At 50.4% G+C, this 23645-nt stretch overlaps 1 protein-coding gene across 1 annotated transcript; it reads right to left on the reverse strand.

The window, feature by feature from the left end:
- Positions 1–4031: 4031 nt before the first annotated feature.
- On the reverse strand, positions 4032–23190 carry LOC135978239 (butyrophilin subfamily 3 member A3-like). Its single transcript, XM_065579243.1, has 11 exons — positions 23016–23190; positions 22240–22241; positions 20228–20573; positions 19272–19553; positions 17309–17425; positions 16151–16183; positions 6547–6579; positions 6412–6444; positions 5615–5635; positions 5482–5508; positions 4032–4534 (listed from the first exon to the last, which is right to left on the reverse strand). The coding sequence occupies exons 1-11, from the start codon at positions 23113–23115 to the stop codon at positions 4032–4034; spliced, it is 1497 nt and encodes a 498-aa protein (XP_065435315.1). The 5' UTR covers positions 23116–23190.
- Between the last annotated feature and the right edge of the window lie 455 nt (positions 23191–23645).

Raw genomic sequence — 23645 nt, forward strand, 5'->3', positions numbered from 1 at the left:
TATGTCCTTGGGGGGTGGAGAGCCTCTCTCTTTAGCCAACTGAAGACAAAACGGAGGGGTCTTCCAAGGATTTAAATAGACTTTCTCCCCTGGATGGTTACTCCTTCCCATTCCCTGTGTAGCATCATGTTACCCTGGAGTTTTGGGATCACATGGGCAAGTCACATCTCCATGGACCCTAACCAGTCCAGCCATTCGCATTCCTGGCCAAGCTCCGATGTGGATTGGGCTCTGCACCTCCTATTGTCTGTTAAGTTCTTGCACTTAACTTGCACGTTCTTTTCTCCAGACATGATCCCATGCTCTTACCAAGGCTATGTATAAACCCAGCAAACATAAAACCAATATTCATAACTTCAACTACAACAATGATATTTGCATACAAACAGGAGGAATATATTCAGTAGATCATAACTTTTACAAAGATATGTTACATGGCACATGTAGCACAAAACATATTCCAGTTACATCATATATACATTTATAAGCATCTCCCCATAAAGTTTCATTAGGGACACCGTCACACCCATGTCTCTTAGCCTGCCCTGAGAGCAAGCAGTCCTGTGTCTCCCACTGGTATCAATGCAACATTTAGGGGTCAGGTAAATAATACAGAACATTCCCACTTCGTGATACACCTGTCTGGTCAGACTGAGCGCTTCATGGGTAGGGACCGGTCTGTGCTCTTTCTCTGAAGAGATCCTAGCGCCACAGGGCCCTGATCCTGACAAAGCCTCTTGGCACTGCTGTGCTGTAAACAAATAATACCAGTAATGGACTGACAATATACAAGGACTTGCACCAAAGCTGTCCAACCTTTACCGAGACCCTTTCCACAGCATTCACCGTGGGGATACAAGGGTAGGAATATCTCACACACACACACACACACACACACCCTCCCTCCAGAGTTTGTCCAGCTGTACATGGAGATGGGTTGGAGTGGCTGCACTGGGCTGGTGCCCAGGAGAGGCTACACCAGGCCTGGGGGTAGCGGCTGCTTGTGGCCAGGTGGTATTAGCACACATGGCCAGGGTAAAGGGGCAGACCTGGGAGGGAACCGGTCATGGATACAGGGTTACCTGCACCTCTGGCCTCTCTCTGGGCTCTCTGAGTGAAACTTTCCAGTGTCAGGACAGTGTCATGGTAAACTGTATGTTACTGTTCAGCCACTAGGTGCTGCTATGTGCAACAGACCTTATATAAGCTAACCTCTGCCTGGCCGGGCAGAGCGTTAAAGGATCTTGTGGCAGGCACATCTGTGGTGTCTCTCTGAGCCAGAGGCTCTGTAGCCAGGCCAGATCTGGTACTGGAGCCAGACCTGCTTAGGGTGACCAGATCACCCAAGTCAAATATCGGGATGCGGGGGGGGGGGAGGAGGGAGGGTGACGCGGGGGGCGCGGGGGGGCGGTGCCAAAAACAAAAAAAAAACAAAAAAAATCCTTCCTCCGCAAGCGCTGGAGGGAGGCCCGGGAGACTCAGGGGAAGCGCGGGGCCAGGGTGAGTAAGAGTCCGGCCTGGTCCCGAGCAGGCAGGACTCAGTCGGGTGGTAGGGAGAGGAGGGGGGCGACCCGCGGTGCCAGGCGGCGGCTGTTCTCACCCCCGGGCAGCGGGACTCGGGAGCAGCCGCTGCTGCAGCTCCCACTGCCGCGGGGGAGGAAGCGGCCATGGCGCTTGGCGGCTGCGGCTCTGGCGCCCCCGAACCCCCGAAGCCGGGGCCTGCTGCGGGGACCCAGCAGCGCGCACGCTGCGCCCAGCCCCTGGCCAGTCGCGTCTGGGCTGCTGCCCAGGTGGTGCTATCCCGCGGCGGCCCCAGAGCGGGGGCAGCAGGCCCCAGCTCCCCTGTCCCGCTCGGGTCCCGCAGGTTCCAGCCCACGAAAGCTTATGCCCAAATAAATTTGTTAGTCTTTAAGGTGCCACAGGACTCCTCGTTGTTTTTGCTGAAACAGACTAACACAGCTACCCCTCTCAAACTTGTTTAATAGTGAGGGTAATTAACTATTGGAACCATTTACCCAGGGTCGTGGTGGATTTTCCATCACTGACAAATTTCAAATCAAGAATGGATGATTTAAAAAAAAAAATCTGCTCTAGTTCGAGCAGGAATTATTGTGGGGCAGGTCTCTGGCCTGTGTTCCAGGAGTCCAGACAAGCTGATCACAACAGTCCCTTCTGGCCTTGGAACCTGTGAAAACAATGATCAAATCCAGGTCACAACTGAGACTGACTCCATAAGTCGGTGGGTTAACAATGATGTTGGTTTGGGTCATCAACTCATTAAATCATCCAGTTAATACAGGGGATGATCAGATCCTGCGGCTAACGTAAGGAAGCACTGTTTTCCTTTCATCCTGCAGTAGGAGATGGGAGAAGTGGCTGTTGTGATTTAAGGAAATCCTGTTTAGACACCAGAGACACTGGAACCGGGGTGGGTGGGGGTGGTGGAGGCTAGCACCCCCTCAAGAGCAGTATTATGAGACTGGGGAAATATTATGAGACTGATCTAGTTTTTGCCCCCATGCTTTGTTCCGCTCAGGCTGGGTGAGGCTCCATGGCTGTGGCACGTGATAGTCTAGTCTCCTGTGGGCTGCAATAGTTTGGTTTAATTTTTGGTGGTGGGCTTGATGTGAGGGTGCTGGGTGTGTTGGTGGCCTGTGATATAGAGGAGGTCTGGACTGGATGATCTCATGGTCCCTTCTGGCCTAAAACTCTAAATTTAGCTGGTGTAGAACATACCTGTCATTTTGGGTTTAGGATAAGCCTTCCTGATGCTGTGAACCGCATGATCAACACTCATCCAGAGAACCGAGCTCCCTCCATTCCTCTGACTCCGTTTCTTTCACCAATAATGTCACAGAACATGGTTACTGGTTAGGAATCGGCTTTCTTGGAGCCTTTTATCCAGTTGGGACAATGTGATGTTTTGGGACTGAGAGAACTGGGATTGTTTAGTCTCCAGAAGAGAAGAATGAGGGGGGATTTGATAGCAGCCTTCAACTACCTGAAGGGGGGTTCCAAAGAGGATGGAGCTCGGCTGTTCTCAGTGGTGGCAGATGACAGAACAAGGAGCAATGGTCTCAAGTTGCGGTGGGGGAAGTCCAGGTTGGATATCAGGAAAAACTATTTCACTAGGAGGGTGGTGAAACCCTGGAATGCGTTACCTAGGGAGGTGGTGGAGTCTCCTTCCTTGGAGGTTTTTAAGGCCCGGCTTGACAAAGCCCTGGCTGGGATGATTTAGCTGGGAATTGGTCCTGCTTTGAGCAGGGGGTTGGACTAGATGACCTCTTGAGGTCCCTTCCAACTCTGATATTCTATGATTCTATTCTATGATTCTATGACTAGGGTGACCAGATGTCCCAATATTATAGGGACAGTCCCGATATTTGGGGCTTTTTCTCATATAGGTGCCCATTACCCCCCACCCACTGTCCCGACTTTTCACCCTTGCTATCTGGTCACCCTATTTGGGACAGGGTTTGACTCATGTTCTTACCCCTTCCATTCATCAATGGTCAGTTCATAAATTACAGGACTAAGAACCAGGAAACCTTCATTGATTATATGCAATTACAGGTGTTAATCAGAGCTGAACAAAAGTTTTCATTCAAAAATATCTTGAGGAAATTTGGCCAATTTACAAAAAGAGATTTTGTGTGTGAAAACATTTGGATTTTCTTGAGATTTTTTTTTTTTTGCATTATTACAAAATTTTCAACTAAACCTTTTATTTGGGGGGAGGGGTCCTATGATGTATTGTGTTTTGAGTTCTGTTCTAGTCTATGTAGGTAGCATCTTACACAACACATCACTCAGGATTTCTTCTGCTTTGCCAATTTTGAGCCCTCAGCTTAGTCAAATCGAAGGATTTTCAAAATTGAAAATATTCATTTTGGAAAATTCCAAGTTTTGAAAAGAATAAAAAAATGGAAAATATTTAAAAAATGAAAAATTAGTCCATTTCAGAAAAACAACAGAACAAAAAAAGTCTGACCAGTGAGTAATGCTATGCCCCCCCCCCCACATGCCATATCTCAGGAACATAGTGTGATTGGGGAGTAGACCCAGAAGAAAGGGTGGAGCTGCCCAGTGAATGAAGAGGTGAAAGTGAAGATCGGGGCCTCAGTACCAGGCTGATAAAATGATACTAGGCCCTGCTCATAGTCCAGATACACCCCGATCTTCCCGGGGTTCCAAGTCAGGGGCAGGAGGGTATCCGGGGAAGTGCAAGCCCGGTAATGGCTCCCACACTGATCCATGGCCCAGATCCTCTCCTCAGGAGCAAAGCTGATCCAGCCCTTCCTCCTGACAGACTCTCCGGCCACCCCCACAGCCCAGGCCCTCCCACCCCCGACGTCTACCTCCCAGGAGTGTCTCCCCGAGGTGAACCCTTCCAAGCCCAGCACGCAGGTTTCACTATCAAATCTCTTGGGGTTGTCAGTCACGTCCTGCTGCAGGCCCCTCCATTTCACAGATCGCCCATTCTCAGAGACCACGAGGCTGGGATGAGCCGTGTCCGGATCCAGAATCACGTTCACTGCAGAGATGGGGCAGAGCATCAGGGGCAGAGCCCAGCCCATCGGGGCTGTTTCCCATCCCCCACCCAGCTCTGTCTTGGCTAGGACACTCTCTGATTTCCAGCCTCTATCGCCCGGGAATCTGCTTCTCTGCCTGTCACTGCAGCTCTCCTCCCAGGCACTAGAGGCAAATAGCTCCCCTGAAAGAGCTGGAGATGCCTCTAGCTCCCATTGGGCCTGTCTGTAACCTCTACAGAGGCCCCAGTGAGGAGAGAGCTCAGGTGTTACACACACGGACGTCATTTCAAACCATTACAAGAACTCAGTAGTCACCTACCACAAAATCTGTGCTGTGGGGCCGCTACCACGTCTCCACAGCTAAGACCGCAACTGAGTCTCCAATCTACGCCTGAGCTGGGAGCCCTCTATTCTAACACCCACAGAGTCATATCACACTCAAATTTGGTAGATTTGGTCTGGGTCTGAGGTAGAATTTTTCTACCAAATTTGAACTGAATTGGCCAAAGGGCTACTGATTGACAACTCCGTAAAAACAGAGATTTCACCAGAGTCCAAAAAGCATTAAGACAATTACCCGCAGCCAGTTAAGGTAATTTACACAGTTTCCTAGATCCCTTCTAGTTCATGAAGTCAATTAACAACAACACAACACATGAGAATTCACCACACGTGTCCAGGAAAACCCCAACTCTGACCCACAATTACAAACTCCTGTAAGCGCCTACCCCCCTGGACTGACAGCGGGTAAGTTCCCAGACTTAGGAGCACTGTGAGTTATCGCAGTTACACTGGAGCGCTGGTGACTCCATAGTTAAGTGTGAGCATTGTGACGAATCTGGCATTTTCATTGACCACACTGCTTTCCCTGTGACTTCTGGCATGTGTGCATCTGCTGGGCAGCAGAGTGGTGCAGGGGGTCTGACATTAAAATACCAGCTTCACTTACCTGCATTTTTTCTGACTTTACTCCAGCCTGAAATCAAACACACCAAGAGGTGAGCACTTCCCGGAGCACGGACTGCTGGCGTAGGACACAGTGTCATATGGGGGGTGGGGGGAAGGGGACACATGGCACTTACCAAGGTCAGCCAGGGATTTCCCTGCAAACAGAGAGACATGGGTGTGCAGTCAGTTCTACAACAGCTCCTGGGTTAGGGAATGTGCCTTTAAAGGACCACTTTGCCCCCTCCACTGTGCTCTCTGCTGGCTTCTTTCTGCCCAGGTCTCCTGGCCTGAGCTCCATCCTCATAGATCTCTCCATGGATCACACCCCCCTTCTTGACATCTTTCCCTCGCTGGGTTCCCATGCCCTGCCCTAGCTGGGCTCACCTGTGGTGTAGTGTCCACACTCCCCATGTGCCTAGAAGCTTGGTGAGGGGCTAGGCCCTGATAACGTGGAAGTGAGGGTTTAATGCGCTAAACCTTGGCTCTGGATGCTGGATCTCAACTCAGGGATCAGCAACATTAGCTGGCTCCTTCTCATTGACTTTGTGCCTCAAAGAGTCAGAGAGTGCTTGGAGACTTTAGGACTCTGCTGAGCCTCTTTTTCCAGGGCATCAGGATCTCCCCACCCCGCCATTCCTTCAAATTCAGTAGCAAAAAGGTACATTGGCACAGGCAGACCCACCAGTTTGGGATATGGACACTCCCCTGTGTGTGTAGTTTAGAGGAAGGGCTAAAATCAGGCTTACGATGGAAACTGAGCAGCAACTTTATCTATGGAGCAGTTACCCCGTTCCATGATTAGTCAGAGCTCCCGGCCGTTTGGTTCCCAGAGCCTCTCCTAACAGACAGTGCAGAGACAGAGGCCAAAGTCTGTCTGACTATGTACAGTGAGAGAAAATCATTCAAGCCTCCTGAGAGCCCAGACATTTACCTCTCTCGTTCTCCAGCTCAGAGCGCAGAATCTCTGGAAGAGAAAAGGAAGAAAGAGGTGAGGTTTCATGCTGTCGCATTAACGAGGTTATTCATTTCCTACTGTTAGTTTGGTGAACTTGTCCCAGGAACTTACCTCTCTCTTTCTCCAGATTAGATTGCAGATCGTCTAAAGAAAGAAGAGATTGAGAGAGGTGAGATTCCAGTGGGTGATGGTCTCTTCTAATACTAGCAAAGAGCTGCTATTTTGCAGAAAATCATAGCTTCATAGAATTTAAGGCCGGACGGGTCGTAGTCTAACCTCCAGTACATCACAGACCTTAGACCCTCACTCAATCACCCCTGTACCATGCCCAAGGCTACGATTTAGTCATGGGTATTTTTAGAGAAAGTTGTGGACAGGTCACGGGCAATAAACAATAAAATTCACCGCTTGTGACCAGTTCAGGACTTATACGAGAAGTACCCCTAAGTAAATCTTAGGGGGGGCCCTGCTGGAGAGGGGGCAGGGCCAGTGGCACCAGCTGCCAGGGGGCCTTTGAGCAGCAGCTGCTGTGGCCGCCCGAGGGACCACTGCTCAGGCAGTCTCTGGGCCAGCCCCACCGGCTGCTGCTCAGATGGTCCCGGGGGCCAGCTGCCCTGGGCCACTCCAGCCGTGGCTGGCAGCCGGTGCAGCTGGCTGTGGGGCTGCCTGAACAACTGGCTGACCTCATTTGAAAAAAGACGTTGAAACACTGGAAAGGATGCAGAAAAGAGCCACGAAAATGATTTGAGGGCTGGAAAAAATGCCTGACAGCGAGAGACTGACTTATAATAATGGGATTATTCACACACTTAAAGTTACACCTGTATCTAGCTGAACTGGGGCCCTGATCGCTCTGGGCCTCAGTTCCCTGAGTGGAAAATGGGATAAGAAAGGGTTACTCACCTTGTACAGTAACTGCAGTGCTTCGAGACGTGTGTTGCTCCACTCTCTGTGTATTCACACCCCTGCGCCTCTCATCGGAGATTTTAGGCAGCCATTTCTGTTCGGCCCACACATACGCTCTCCCCCTCCCATGCATTAGGTCACTACAGCGCTGTGCAGACAAACTGCCCCCAGTTCCTTCTCTACACAGAGCTCATAGGTAAGAGCTCCAAAACAGAGGGGAAGGAGGGCAAGTAGTGGAGCACCCACAGGGGGACACATCTCAAAGAACCACAGTTACGGCACAAGGTGAGTAACCCTTTCTTCTTCTTTCAGTGGGTCTCTATGGGTGCTCCACTCTCGGCGACGCTGCAGCAGTGCCCTGAATGGAGGGGTGGGCTTTCAGAGTCGAGTCTAGTACTGAGCATCAGACACTGGAATAAAATATAGCAGCGGATGCAGGGGTGCCGGAACAGGGGGATCAAGGGGTCAGCCCTCCCCCCACTTTTTGCCATCTGTACGATCAAGTGACGGGAAGGGGGAGAGGCATGAGCAGCAGGTGGGGTCTTGCGGGGAAGGAGGGACAATGCTGGGTTTGGGGGAAGGGTTGGTGTGAGGTCAGGGGTTTGGGGAGAAGAGGTGGCATGAGCACAGGGAGAAGGGGCAGGGGCGGGGCCTCAGGGGGCGGCATGGCACATGGGGTGCAGCCACAATGGGTCAGACCAAAGGTCCATCCAGCCCAGTAGCCCGTCCTCTGACAGTGGCCAATGACAGGTGACCCAAAGGGAATGAACAGACAGGTTATCATCAAGTGATCCATCCCCTGTCACCCAATCCCAGCTTCGGGCAAACAGAGGGTAGGGACACCATCCCTGCCCGTCCTGGCTAATAGTCATTGATGGACCTGTCCTCCATGAATCTATGTAGCTCCCTTTTGAACCCCGTTATAATATTGGCCTTCACAACACCCTCTGGCAAGGAGTTCCACAGGTTGACAGTGTATTGCATGAAAAAATACTTTGTGTTTGTTTTAAACCTGCTGCCTGTTAATTTCATTTGGTGGCCCCTTGTTCTTGTGTTATGAGAAGGAGTAAATAACACTTCCTTATTTACTTTCTCCACCCCACTCATGATTTTATAGACCTCTATCATATCCCCCCTTAGTCGTATCTTTTCCAAGCTGAAAAGTCTCAGTCTTATTAATCTCTCCTCATACGAAAGCCATTCTATGTGGTGGTGAATGCACCAGTTCCAGAGTTTCACTGCCTTGGTACAAAGGGAAGGTGAGCTTGCTCTTCTCTAGTGATTTATGTAAAACATACATGCAATGTTGCCTATAATCTTTATATGCTTGCCCCGATCAGTGGTAAGACATGTGAACAAGCTTTCCTGACTGCTCTGAGTTCCAGTAAGTACATATGCAATGTGGATTCGAAGGGGAACCATTTGCCTTGAATAGCATGGGTGACCAGTTGGGCTCCCCATCCCAATAGGTATGCGTCTGTTGTCATTATTAACATTGGGGGTGGTTGAGTGAAGGGCACTCCTGAGCAGACATTGTGAGACTCTTTCCACAAGTCAAGGGAGTTTTTGAATGTTGAGGGCATCAATAGAAGTTTGTTTAAGCTGTGTGTGCTTGGTATGTATCCTGTACTGAACCACCACTGAAGTCAGTACATGTGTAGTCTCACGTGATTTATTACGAAGATGCCTGCCACCATGCATCCCAGTAGTTGAAGACCATTTCTGACCAAGGTCTGAGGGTTGGCCTGTCCGTTAGAGATCAAGTTATCTATGGTGTTGAACCTGCATAACGGGAGGAAGGCTTTGGCCTCTGCTCCATCGAGGTAGGCCTCTATGAATTCCAGACGTTATACTGGAGTTAATATGGTCTTTTGGATGTCTACTTATAGAGCCAGTTGGAGGAATAGGTCCATAGTCTTTTGTGGGGGAGTCAAAGCATCATCAAAGGAGCATGCCTTTGCTTTACAAATCTGTCGAGTGATCTTAGATCCAGAACGTGTCTCCAATCACTATTGTTTTTCAGTATCAGTATTTTTATTTTTTAATTTATTTTATTTTATCTGGAAGTACTTGGAGTTGAAGCCCTTCCCTCTGTGTTGAGTAGGAACTATAGCACCTCGGTTCAGAAGATAGCTTGTTTCCTGATGTAAAAGCTACTCATGAGAAGGGTTCCTGAGGAGGGTCGGGGGGAGGGGTAGGCAGGAGTGAGGGCGGTAAAATGGATCAAATATCCTGTGGAGATGATCTCCAAAACCCATTTGATCCCAGTTTTGATTAAAAAGAGTAAGGCCGCTGCCAAAGTAGTGGTGATGTTTGGGTTTTTGCAGCAAATTAAAATGGGGGTGGTAACTCGGGGCCTCAAATAACACATCAAAATTCATGCATAGATGCAGATGGCTGTGATGTTGATCATTGTGGAGCAGTTGATCTTCGCTTTTGTAGTCATTGTGTTTTCTGTTGGGGTTCATAATGCTCTGGGGGGGGGGGAGAAAATTGATCAGGCCGGGATCTCTGTGTCATCTGTGATTTATTATATCTTCTTTTTTGTGCAGGTGCATAAATTCTCAGTGAATGCAAAGTGGCTCTAGAGTCTTTTAGTATGTGGAGGGATTCATCCATTTTCTCTGCAAATGATTTGGATCCTTCCAATGGAAGGTCCTCCACAGTAGACTGGACTTCCCTTGGAAAGCCAGAAAGGTGAAGCCAGGAAGCCCTCTGCATGCCCACTGCTGTTGAGATGAAGCAAGCAGCTGTGTCAGCGGTATTTAGAGAGGGGCCTGCAACAATGTCCTTGCAAGAACCTGACCCTCAGTAGTGATCACCTGAAACTGCTGGGAGATGGTCAATGAAGGCGTTTAATGTAGAATAACTGATATGGTTGTATTTTGCCATAAGAGCTTGGTAATTAGCCATCTTAAATTGCAGGCTCACCTAAGAATATGATTTTCAAGTTGTTTTAAGTTCTTGTCACAGGGTGTTGATTTAGAACAGTGCTGTCTGCCACGATCATTTACAGCATAGATGACAAAGGAGTTTGGGAATGGGTGGGAAATAAAAAATCCGAGTCTTTAGAGGGAACAAAGTATTTTTATCCGCTCTCTTGCATGTGGGATGTACCGTGCCACATAGTCTTTGCTGGGTCCAGCAATGCCTCGTTAATAGTGAGTACACTACAGGCTGATGATGAAGTGTGTAGGATGTGAAGCAGCTTGTGTTGCAACACCTTGACTAGAGAATCCACTTCTCTCTTGCTGAAGTCTTGAAATGGTTTGAAGTCTTTTGCCAAAGTTGGTGGGGGAGGCATAACAGCTTCATCAGGAGAGGATGAAGAGATGTTAGTCACTGGAGTAATCCCTTTGTCTAATCTCACTGCCTGTTCCTGAAAGTTCTTCTCCCGTGGATCAGGAGATCCAGACAGAGAAGCAGTAAGAAATTGCCTTTTCCTAAGAGCAACAGTAGTGGGAGTCTTTTGCACTCTGATAAATGGCCAGTGGTGTTGTTCTGGTCTTCTGCAGAGCTGAAGTACTCGGTATCGAGGGTCTAGAGCACTCTATCGGAGATGACCTAGAGGAGCTGGTTCTCTCTCTACCACCCCTTTCCCCCCCATGGTACCGAACTCCCATAGCCTGTGCCCTTTGGGTATTTTAGGCTTACTAGTGGTACCAGTACCCGAGGAGCCAGTCGTCTCGTGGGTATCCAGTTGTAGATCAGTCAGTACCAAGGTGGTTGATCTTGTTGGGGATCATGTCTTTGGGGTAGATTCTCTACCCAATGACGTGTAGCCTGCTTTTTTGTGGCTTTTTGAGAGGAATCCAAAAGTTTCCTCTTCAAAGCTGCCATAGAGTGTTGAGCCGAGGAAGTAGATGGATTCGGCCACTTTGGGGACTGTTGTATGGAGTGGTCCCAGGGCCAGGGTCAGAGGCTGATCCAAGTGAACTTTCCATCATTAGTAGTCATAGTTTTAGTTCAAGGTTATTCCTAGCCCTTGATTTTAATGTCAGGCAGAAAGTACACTTTTACGGCATGTGTGACTCTCCAAGACAGCGAATGCAGTGGGAATGTACATCACTGCCTGGAATTGCTTCTCGGCAGTAGAAGCAACACTTAAATCTGGAAGAGCCAGGCGTACCTTGTCCAGGTTTCACTTCCCCAGAGGGAGGAGACAAGAAAGAACTAAGGACAGGGAGTTCGCTAGTCTTATAACAAAATAAAGAGGGGGGATTATTTTATTGGGGTTTTTTTGTTTTTTGTTTTTTTTAAGGAAGCAGAAGGGGAGTATTAACACTAACTGACTGAAACGCAATGAATGAACACTAATAACGCGAAACAGAAAGTAAAATACAGATGAGGCATTCTCAAATCGGAGGCTGCTGAGGCTCCGTCTCAGGTCAAGGCGGTTGAGAAGGAGCTGAGGGCAGTTTGTCCGTGCAACGCTCTATAGCCCTACTGCAGGGCACGAGACAGGGACAGCGTCTGTGGGGGCTGAACGGACATGGCTCCTAAAATCTCTGATCTGAGGCGTAGGGGACACGAATACACCTGCAGTGGAGCATGCACAGGGACACTACTCCAAGAAGAATGATACTTCCTTCCTCCCACCCTTTGTCTTATCTATTTAGCCCTTCAGGCCTTGTGCCATGTGTCTCTGCACCGTCGAGCTCAACAGGGCCTTCAGTTCTATTGTAACATCACCCATAATAATAATAATAATAATGACAGGTTTCAGAGTAGCAGCCGTGTTAGTCTGTATCCGCAAAAAGAAAAACAGGAGTACTTGTGGCACCTTAGAGACTAACAAATTTATTAGAGCATAAGCTTTCGTGGACTACAGCCCACTTCTTCGGATGCATCCGAAGAAGTGGGCTGTAGTCCACGAAAGCTTATGCTCTAATAAATTTGTTAGTCTCTAAGGTGCCAATAATAATAATGTAACTCTGCTCACCTCATGAAAGGGCAAGCCGGAGAGATTAGAAAATGAGGAGAGGTGCAGAGATCTTCCTTCCTGCTGACAGAGTCAAGGACGTGTTGAACTAGATTTGATTCTTTGCAACTAGCTGTGTAACCCACTGGCGATGTTAGTTAAAGTCCCCTGTGGGTCAATCCACAGAGAATACAAGTTGTTACAGCCCCTAGCAGTGGTGAACTGCACCTTTCAGAGGATCTGGCCTGAGCCAGTTGGAACCCGTTGTCATTACGCACAGGCTCACGTCAGGCAGTGCTGACTGTGGGGTACTGGAGACTGTGTTAAGATGACGAGCTATCGTCTTAAGTGTGAGGGGCTCCTGGTCCTGCTTGAAGGCTGGGGGGGCTCTGTAGGGAAGTGTCAGTGGGTGATCTGGGGCTTAAGAACATAGGAACAGCCAGACCAGTGGGCCAGCTAGTCCAGTGTCCTGTCTTCCAACAGGGGTCAGTGCCAGAGGCTTTAGTGGGAATGAACAGAACAGGTCAAGTATCCAGTGACCCATCCCCATCCAGTCCCAGCTTCTGGCAGTCAGAGGTTTAGGGACTCCCAGAGCACGGGGTTGAATCCCTGACTATCTTGGCCATGGATGGACCTGTCCTCCAGGAACTTATCTAGCTCTTTTTTGACCCCAGTTATATTTTTGGCCTTCACAACATCCCATGGCAACAAGTTCCACAGGTTGACTCTGTATTGGTCGAAGAAGTACTTCCTTTTGTTTGGGTTAAACCTGCTGTCTAATCATTTACCTGGTAACCCCTGGTTCTTGTGTTTTGGGAAAGGGTAAATAACACTTCCCTAATCACTGTCTCTAAACCACTTTTATAGAATTCTATCATATGCCCCCTTACTCGTCTCTTTTCTAAACTGAACAGACCCAGTTTTTTTAATCTCTCCTCATATGAAAGCTGTTCTATACCCTTAATAATTTTTGTTGACCTTTTCTGTACTTTTTCCAATCTAATATATTTTTTTGAGATGGGATGACCAGAACTGCACGCAGTATTCAAGATGTGGGCGTACCAGTGATTTATATAGTGGCATTGTAATATTTCTGTCTTATTACCTACCCTTTCCTAGTTGTTCCTAACATTCTGTTCACTTTTTTGAGTGCATCTGCACATTAATTGGATGTTTTCAGAGAACTATTCACAATGACTCCAAGACCTCTTTCTTGAGTGGTAACAGCTAATACAAACTCCACCATTTTGTATGTAGTTAGGATTATACTTTCCAATGTCATTACTTTGCATTTATCAATACTGAATTTCATCTGTGAATTTCAGCCCATTTTGTGAGATCTCTTTGTAACTCTTTGCAGGGAGCTTTGGATTTAACTCTCTTGAGTAATTTTGTATAATCTGCAAACTTTGTCACTTCACTGTTTACCACATCTCCAGCAGCCGGTGTGCAAAGAACCAGCCTAGACAAGGAGGGGAAGAGTTGTGCTCCTCTGCCTTCAACTCACAGACTTTACGGCCAGAAGGGACCATCATGATCATGTAGTCTGACCTCCTGCACAATGCAGGCCACAGAACCTCACCCACCCACTCCTGTAATAGACCCAGAACCGCTGGCTGAGTTACTGACATCCTCAAATCATGATTTTAAAGATTGCAGGTCACAGAGACTCCACCATTTACACTAGTTTAAACCTGCAAGGGATCCATGCCCCATGCTGCAGAGGAAAGCAAACAAAAAAGAAAAAAACAGGGTCTCTGCCAATCTGATAGAGGAGAAAAGTCCTCCCTGACCTCAGATATGGGGTCTCTTTGTTTTTGGTGTTGTAGTAATTGGGCCTGCAAATTTATCCTAATTATGAGCTCAACTGTGAGACAGGAGTGAAAGCTCACAAAATGTCACAATAACGTATAACAGTGAATGTGGAGGGGAAAAGGGGAGTGAGACTGAATTAATCCAAACAAAAATCCCTCCTGCTATAACTCAAAGACTGTGTTAAGATCATGCCTGGTAAACAAGAGAAATATGGGATCAGAAATCAGTGAAACAAAATTTGTCAGAAATTAGGCCTAATTGGTGGACAAAATAATGAGCGGACGGACTATTCCACCCCATACTCCATTTTGGGTTCTTCAAAAAGATTTTGGCGGGAATACGTTTGAACAGACGCAGGGTACTGCTATTCCGTCTGACTGAAAGAACGGGGAGGAGTGAGCTTTGCTGTCATGGCTGCCACTCCTCCCTCCCCTGGAACCCCAGGTCTTCTTCAGCCTAATCCTGCGAGATGCCCTGACCAGACCAGGCCAGAGAGAGGGACCCAGAAGGCAATGCCACTTCCACCAGCTCTGGCTGACTCCTGAATACCACCGGCAATGTGATGTCTGCCCCAGCCAATGTGTCTTTTTCCTTCTCTTCCCTGTTGCTCTCCTTTTTCTTTATAAGAAGAATCTGGCTTAGCTGGCTAAAAAAAACGTATTTTGCAGCACTGCTGTGATCCTGCGACCAGAGAGGCAGATAAAAGCTATGCCCCAAACAGCCCAACGCTGGTGTGATTTTTCCAGAGTGGCTAATCAAACTATGGGCTGGGTTGCATTTCTCCGCAGTGAGGCTGCCAGCGAGAGTCAGCACCAGAACAGAAGCTGCATTTTCTCTCTTTGCTACTCTTCTTTCTCTCTGTTGGGAAGAGGTGCCAGCATCAAAAGAAAGGAGCATCACACGCTGGACAGAGGCAAAGGTGGGACAACTGGGGTGACAACTCTGCAGCCAGGGAGAGAAGGAACTGACTCCCTCCCGGGGTCACACCCCATATTAATCAAAAACTTCTTTTATTGTGAATGATGATTTACAGTTTAATATTTTCCTAAGTGAGTATTTGATGTTACTGTCTAGTCTATCATCACTCCACACTTTCTAGTATAGTATTGTTCCTGCCAAATTTGGGGGGGTTTTCTTCATTAAGTTTAAAATATAAGATTAACTCCATGGTGCTGGTTTGCCTCTGCCTCTCCTCATGGTAGGCATAGCCTAGCCAAGCCATGGGTCATTGCCCAGTTCAAACTTCTACTTCTCTACTAACGTCTTCTCCTTTCTCCAAAAAGGACACTTATTCCCATCTTTAACACCGTCTAAGAGACTCTCAGCCATGGTCGGGGTCTGGGGAGGGGCAGGTTCCTTCTAAACTCTTTCACTGAAGGCAAAGGGAACAGGGGATGTCATTAAAACAAAAGTCTTGTGCAAGACTTTACATTTCAAATGCTTTACCTGTTTTTCCTTCTTTTCTGTATTTTTAATGAAAGGTTAAAAGATTTGTAATGGTGTGTTTGCCATGGTACAAAGCAGGCTGAGGTCTCTGGATACCAAACCCCCAAGGTGTCTAACTCTGTTTAATATTGGACAGTGACATGTTGTGTTGTCGTCTTTAACTGTTTGTTCCATCTAACTTACTACAACCATGTCGGGATTCTGGATTCCAGGCAATTATGTCATGTTACGTGACAAGCACACATGCACTTGCTGGAAGCGTGCAGCTAACTTCTCTGGGTATGTGCTGGGGGCGTAACACTCATCAGCAGGAACTCAGACACGGAAGTTCCCACTTCAGTCCCCAGGGTGTTGGCCAGAAGGGCAGTTATCACATTCATGGGGGCTTATCCAGTGTTCGTATTGATTGGGACAGAGAAAGTACATAATCGACTGGTGCATGGGTCACAGGTTCCCCCTGTCCCGTTCCACAGAGGAGAGGAGCTGTTACAGCCCCAGCCAGAGAGCCTGGCTCTGCGAATTGGCTCACAGGGGGGCCTGTAACACACTCACCAGTGGGTCACATCCACAAGCCTGTTTTTTAATTTGTTATTAATAATAACGATAGTAGTAACAATAGACACTCACGTATCTGTTTCTTCAGTTCAGCTTGCTGAGTGTCTAGAGGGGTCACGTTTACAGGGATCTCACTCCTGTTCATGAATGTCACTGGGCTGTAATTCCTAAGGCCCGGTGCACGGATAGCATTTGTAGCTATGGCGGTTGGGGGGGGTGATGTTTTACCCAGATAGTTATAGTGGTACAACCCCCTAGTGTGGATGCAATTACACTGGGACAAAGGTGCCTCATACCATTATAGCGTCTCCCCCTCCCCAATGGCAGTAGCTCTACTGGGGTAAGCGCCTTCATCCTGCTATAACTGCATCCACACCAGCAACCTGTGCTGCTTTCTTTCCATATCCTGGTGGGGTCACAGCGACACCGTGTTTGGATGTAGACAAGGACTAAGATTAAGGGGGTGGACGGTGCCATCCCCCATAGCCCTACATGCTGTCAGTGCCCTTTCAGTCTAACTAGCCTCACCAATCCCCAGGGAACCCCATAAGTCTTGCTGGATGTGGGAGGGACCTTGATGAATAGCTCCTGCTCCTCGTTGCCTGCAAGCAGGCCTGTTCGATACACGGACGTTAGCAGGTAGCTTGGGCAATGGATGAGCTGCGGAGCTGGGTCTCGGGAGACTTGGTCTCTATTCCCAGCTCTGCCACTGACTTGCAGGGTATCCTTGGGCAAGTCCTTTCCCTGCTTTGTGCCTCAGTTTCCCCCTGCTCTTCATGTGCCTGCCCTAATTAGATTATAAACTCATTGGGGCCAGGACTGTCTCCCCATAGGTGTGTGGGGTGCTCACAGGTGCGAGTGTGATACAAGTGACTATACAGATTCATGCCCAGTTTTCCGGGTCTCGTTCCTGCTTCAGACGGAGTGATCCCGACACTCACTGAGCACCTAGGGTCAGGTTCTTTCTATTCTACAGTGAGACCCAAAGGAGCGACTCTACATCTGGCGCTTCTCAGGTCACACCCAGAGTCGTGGCTCATCCAGGATCCCCACCCCAGGGTGAGTTCAGCTCCTCTCTGCCATTGCTCACTCCCTCTCCCGCCGGCCCTCTCACTGACGTCACCCAAATCTCTCTTCCTGGCACGGGACGGAAGCCCCCCGACAACCTTCTCTGAATTCAGGAGACCCTCGCTCCGGTTCCACAGCACCCCTTCCCCTCGGCCACCCTACCTTTCGCTCTGTGCTGCTTCCAGAAGCAGTAACTGGCCAAGAGGGTGAGAAAAACCACACCAGCCAGGGTCACCGACAGAGCCAGCTGGCAGGGAGAGGTCCTTGGGAGGAACACATCTGCAAGGCAAAGTTGCATTGATTTGAACCCAGACAGAGTGGATGTGGCAGCAACAGGAGTGAGGGGAGCCCGCAGCATCCTGCAGTGGTCTGGGAGGATCTCACAGGCATCTTTGGTCAGGCTTTTGAGAGATGAGAAGTGGCTCCTCCCATGAGGCTGACGGGAGCCCAAGCTTTGGCCTGGTCACTGAACTTGGCTAGGCCCTGGCTACACTGCAGATAGGCCGTCTGCTGTGAGAGCTTCTGTTCTGCTGGGGCCGAGCACGCTGGCCGTGCTGGGCTTGGACCTGCTCACGTCTGGCCTTAGGGGTGGGCCGCCTGGGAGACTGCCCAGGGCACTGTCAGAGGAGCTCGCTGCCAGCCAGCACGAGAGCGCAGCAAACTCCCAGAGGCACCGTGTGAGGGGCACCAGATTTCTCCTGCTTCCTCCTGGCAGAGGAAGGTGGTGGAGCCGCGATGCACAGATACTGCTTGTGCCCCCTACATTCTTCCATGCCCCCCTAGGGGGCTGTGTGGGAGGGGGCAGAGCAAGGAACAGTGCCAGGGCCCCCTGCATCCAGGTCACTTTCCCCATCTGGGCTGTGCTGTGGGGCATCAGGAGCTGCTGCTCTTTGCCCTCCCCATACCCAGCCCAGGGGAGGAAAGTGACTTGGATGCAGAGAGCCCTGACATTACTCCTCGCTCCCCCCTCACAGCCCCCCAGGGGGCACGAGGGGCAATGCGAGCGAGGAGTTGGAGGGGGGAGAGAGCAGCAATGCCAGCTGCCCCTTGCATCCAGGTCACTTTCCCCACCTGCGTGCAGGAAGGGAGTGCAGGGGCTAAGAAAGAAGGGATGCAAAAGGGGGCTGGGGAGAAGGGGGTGCAGGGGTTGGAGCACAGGTGTGTTGCTGAGGTTAGGGGTGAAGGGGTACAGTGCAGGGGTTGGGGTGCAGGATGGGAGTGCAGGGCTTAGCTGCAGAGGGGGTTCAGAAAGGTTTAGCAGGGAATGTGGAATAGGAGAAGAGAAGGGGTTCAGAAGGTGGTTGGGGACAAGGGGCGCAAGAGAGTTAGGGGAGAAGGTGGCACAGTGCAGGGATTGGGGTGCAGGAGGGGAGTACAGGGAGATAGGGAAGAAGGGGTGCAGTAGGGAGTTGGGCAGAAGGGCTGCAGGGGTTAGGGACACAGGATGGGGTTCAGAGGTTGGGGAAAGGGGGGGAAGGGCAGGGATTATAAGAGAAGGGTTCAGAAGGGTTTAGGGGAGAAGGGGCACAGGGGGATGGGGAGAAGGGGGAGCAGGAGGGGTTGGGGAGACGGGGTTTTTCATTAGTATTGTTATTGTGTATTTTACAAATAGTTTCACACACACACACACGTCTCAGATTAGAAGTGTGAAATCCCACTCAGTTTGATCAGTGAGCACCACCTCTCAGCTACTCAGCACTAGCACAAGATGGGTCCATCTCCCCCGTCTGCCTGGTTCCCTCCTTCCCTTACTCTAGTCTTGGAGCATGCAGAAACCAAAGTAAGGGCAGCAACACACCCTCTGCCATGCCTCCCTTATTACTGCGCTGCTGCTGTCGGGGGCACTGCCGTCAGAACTGGTGCCCCAGCCAGCACCCGCTGCTCTCTGGCTGGCCAGCCAGGGCTACATTCTGAGCCCCAGAACCTCGTTCAATACAAATTAAGCACTGGGAAGAGGTAGTGGGATCCTGGGGCTGTGGGGAGCCAGGAGAGCCCGTGAAGGCCAGGGGCAATGGGAGGGCAGCCACAGGGGTCGGGGCAATAGGGGTCACTGCATCCATAGGGGCCAGGGTGCCAAAATACAAGGTCACCCAGGGTGCCATTTTCCCAAAGGCTGGCCCTGGACCTGCTATGTGCATCGTTGCTGTTCTCTCTTGGCCGAGACGGGGGTTGAGGACAGAGCAGGACAGGTTCTGGTTCGAAGCGTCTCTTATAACAGCAGCAGTGTGAGTATCAAACAGCCGGTCAGCCTGCTGGGATATTTTCTCCATCACTGGTGCTAGTCGCTGCCCGCTGAGGTCTCTCCACAGCACTTGGGGCTTTGGATACCATCCGGCCGATTCACACACCATGTGGATCCCTCCATCCTGATATCCATCGACAGAAAGGTGAGGGGTGGAGCCCAGGCCTGGAGGGGAATGGAGTGAACCTGTGTCATTGCTACACCCTGGGCCCACCAGAGAACTGCTCTGGTGCAGACTGGAGTGTGGGCCTGTGGCAGTGGGAGTCCCAGCGGTGTAGCAGTGTCCTCCCTCACCATGAGGTTACACATACAGATCTACCACATGATGAGTAGATCACACACAAAGCGCCCGTCACCCCCTGTGGCCGCACGGACCTCAGGGTATCCATCCCACAGTTCATAGACACGGTGCTACCTAGAGTTTTTCTATCAGCTCCTGGAAGCAGAGGCCTCAGGGAGATTTCCACAAACTTTCTCAGTGCCCAAGGAAATTGTGGGAGAAGGGGTCACACCCCCTGGGATGAGCAGCCGCATCTGGGGCATGTCTCCTGGAGTTCAGGGGAAACAGGTGGGGCCTGATCCTTGCTCAGACAAATGCCCCAGCAGCTGAGGGGTGGAGAAGCTGGACATGGAGCTGGTTACTCCAGTGGGTATGAGGAGTTGGCAGGCAGGTGCATCAATCCCATTAACAGCCGGCCTCGTTCCCTAGCGCTCCGGTGCCTTTCCTGTGAGAGGTGACTAGTCTGAGCACACCGGAACTGTGGGGGTGGGGGTGAGACACACCATTGACCAGTGCTCACTGGTGCTGGGAAGGGCAAACAACAGCCCGTGCTACTGACCAGCCACCTCCAGTTCCAACGCAGCTTCTTCGTAAAAGGTGGGTGATTGGAAGAGGCAGCCGTAAGTCCCTTCATCAGAGGGGGTGATGTTGTGTATCCTCAAGGAGACAGTCCCATTCGCAATACCGTCCTTCAGTAGCTTCGTCCTGCTTCGATACGGTGCGGTCTGCTGGCCAGCCTGATCTCTCCCATCCCGATAGAGATGGACAACTGCAGACAACGTGGATCGGAACCAGCGCACCTCCATGCTCTCGGCGCTCATGCTGGGGGAGAGGTGACAGGGTAACAGAGCATCTTCTCCCACAAGGACCCTGATGGGGCCATCGGGTCCAATCACCTTGAAACTCTTTGTAGAAGGAACCAGGAGAAAAGAAGCTGTAGCCAAAGTGGAACTAGGAATACATCATGGCGATGGAAATGGGAATTTACTGTAATATTTTTATCAGCAATGTGTGTCTCTATGTCAGCCTCTGCATTGTTGTCCCCTGAATGCACAAGGGTTCCATTGCCTCTCCAGGCAGATGGAAGGCATGGGGTGTCTGAAATATGTTGCCTCCTGGTTCCAGACCAGAATAATTAAAATGAACTGAATACAACCTGCACCTGTGAATGCAGGACCCAGCCTGGAAGAGAAAAAGGAAGAGCCGGGACTGGGACATCATCACGTAATGGCTGGGGAGCCAATGCAGGTTGGCTATATGAACTCAGCATGGTTTGGCAGCAGGAGAACAAGGGATGAGGGGTGTCAGGGAGCCTGTGTTAAGAACAGTGTTCACAGACACACAGGGCCTTTCATTCAGGACTCAGAGACCAAGGGACAGAGAGAGAGCCCAGATGGATCCACACCAGCTTGGCTTGGTAGAGCCCTGGCTTCAGTCTCTATGAGCCTTGTTTTAACCTCTGCCCCGCTGTGCTAACCTAAGGATTTCCCAACACTGTCTCCCAGTTGAGTAATAAACCCTATTCTGTAGTCACTGGGCAGAGCTCACCATGAGAAACGGGAGAGCTAGAGCCCAGAGGCCGGTCTCAGAGGCACTGAGGCCAGGTGGCCTATCCTCTTGGAAAATGTGACCCCTTGAGGGCCTGGCATGCTGAAGGGGTCACTCCCAAGAGACTTTTTAAAGGCAGGGCAGAGCACAGACATAGTGACAGTCATATCAATGGAAGCAATGTGATGCTGTGAGCCCTGAGAGGCTGGGGACTGAGCGTGGGACTAGAAGCCACGAACACCTGCATCCTGTTCCCAGCTCTGCCACTGACTCAGAGTGGCCTTGGCCCATCACAGACAGATGGATTCTGGCCTCTGGCAGAGTAAAGGGGGTTGGGCAATTCCCCCTCTGCAGGAGTGGCTCAGGGCTGGCATACTTGACCGTATCCTCAGAGCACCAAAGTGTGTCACATGGTGTGGCTGGAGCACTTGGCGTTCTGCCAATAGCAGGGCTGCAGAGCCGCTGAGGCTGCTGCAAGCTAGAGCAACCCTAGGGGTGCTCTAATGGACACTGGGGGCTGTTGCAATCCCTGGAACAGCCCAGGATCCAGGAGATGCAAAGGTGGCTAAAAGCCAGGCTCTCTCCTGGGCTGCACCTCCCGAGAGGCAGAATTTCATTTTTAGATTTGGCACAATATCGCCTTAAGGGCTAATTACATCTCATAGGTGATCTTCTTACTGAGACCATTACTACACTCATAGGGAAACATTTTAAAATGCTCCTTCTCCTAGAAATCAACTCCTTTTTTCTCGTCATTTTTTTCTGGCTTCCTATATCATATAAAGTGTTTGTCATTATTGTGCTCTACATTCCCCCTGCTTTCAGCCAGGTCTCAGAGTTAGGCGAAGCACTCAGAGGGACTGTAACTGATCATCTTATCAGAATCACTGCTGGTTGAAATTTTTTCATCAAAACATTTTTGACCAAATGTGGCTTTTTCAACAAAATGAAAAAGAATTGGTAGGAAATTTTGAAGAATAGTTTAAAATTTTTCCCCATCACCAATAATTGGCCTTTTCAAACCACTTCTAATCAAACCTGATTCCGCCAGGTTTCCTCTTTTTAAATTTTTGCCATTTGAAAATCATCTTTGTAACTTTACATAAATTCTCCCAGAGTTTGGAAGAGTGTGACCAAAGCCCTGCTGTGCCTTGGAGCTACTCCTTGTTTTCCCACCCTCCCCACCTAGCCCCCATGCTCCCCCCAAGCTAATCTGCCCTTTTCTTCTCGGCACCAGAGCTGAAATCCTGGCCCCACTGGCGCCGGTGGGAGGATTATTACCACGTGTTACCCCGTATCTCCACTACCCAGCTCTCCCCCACATGGTGAACACTCAGACTCATCCCTGGCCCCCGTAACTCTCCACTGTGTTTCTGGACAGAGGTTTCTAGTTGCTAAGGGCAGGGCCAGGATATGGGCACAGTTTCTAGTTGTTGGGGGCCATTCTACGGAACTGACTGTCCCAGCAAGCAGGACCCAGCTATACATCCCCACTGCCCCTAGGAGCAGGACACGTCCCACTGAACCAGGAATCAATCAGCCTCAGGGGGACATTTCTGGGCACAGCCACCACATGCTACCCAATGGGGACTTGCTGTGGGGGCCTCTTGTAGGCCACAAGACACATTTATTGCCCAACGCTCCCTGGCTTCTCTGCCCACCAGCTGCCACCTTTGCTGCTCTGCTCATAATCCCCGAGTTCCCTCAGACAGAGCTCAGGCTGGGGGCCTAGCCTTCCCCAGCACAGCCGCTGGCTCCTGTGGGAGAGAGACTAGGCCCTAAAGCCCCAGGAATCCTACCTGAGTCCAGCCGCTGAACGTGGAGAGAAAGGAGGGAAATGGTGAAGGCAAGCAGCGGCAGTGACCTCACGGAGCCAGGGGACATCGGGGAATCCTCCATCTCCCTGATGTCCAGACGACCACACAAGCCCTGGGCGAGCGAGTCGGTGAGCGAGACCCTGCGATCCAGGACATGAGAGTGGTAAATGGGCAGAGCTGGTGCAACCATGCTGACTCCACTGGGCGCTGGAGTGCGACAAGCCCACATTCAGGCCAGACCTTTCAGAGGGGCCCAGCACCTGCCGCTGAAGCCAAATTTTCCAACGGGCTCAGTGCGCCGGGCGCACAGAAAGTGCTGAGTTCTGCTGACAGTCTGGCCCAAACCCAGGCCAGCTCCAGCACTGGCACAGGAATAAACTCGCTCTTAAAGGAACGATTTCTAGATAGGTCCCAGAACTACTGGCTGAAAGCTCCTGACCCCCGGCCTGCAGGTGCCCTCAGCCCAGGGAACTCCGTGCTGGTTCGGAACTGCAGCCCTGAGCTACAAAGAGGGCTGGGGGTGGGGGGGGTCTTTCTTAAACCACACACAGGGCAGCCCCCTCTGCCACTCCTTATGGCAGGGGGCCCTGCTGCCACCCAGCTGCAGCTCAT

Source organism: Chrysemys picta, unplaced genomic scaffold, assembly GCF_011386835.1.
Source record: "Chrysemys picta bellii isolate R12L10 unplaced genomic scaffold, ASM1138683v2 scaf178, whole genome shotgun sequence".
Taxonomy (NCBI): domain Eukaryota; kingdom Metazoa; phylum Chordata; order Testudines; family Emydidae; genus Chrysemys; species Chrysemys picta.

Coding starts and splice junctions, on each gene's coding strand:
- LOC135978239 (XM_065579243.1), bottom strand. CDS start 23,115: ATGGAGGATTCCCCGATGTCCCCTGGCTCCGTGAGGTCACTGCCGCTG. Junction 19,554..20,227: donor GTTGGAACTGGAGGTGGCTG/GTCAGTAGCACG, acceptor ATTCCCCTCCAG/GCCTGGGCTCCACCCCTCAC. Junction 6,445..6,546: donor TAATCTGGAGAAAGAGAGAG/GTAAGTTCCTGG, acceptor TTTCTCTTCCAG/AGATTCTGCGCTCTGAGCTG.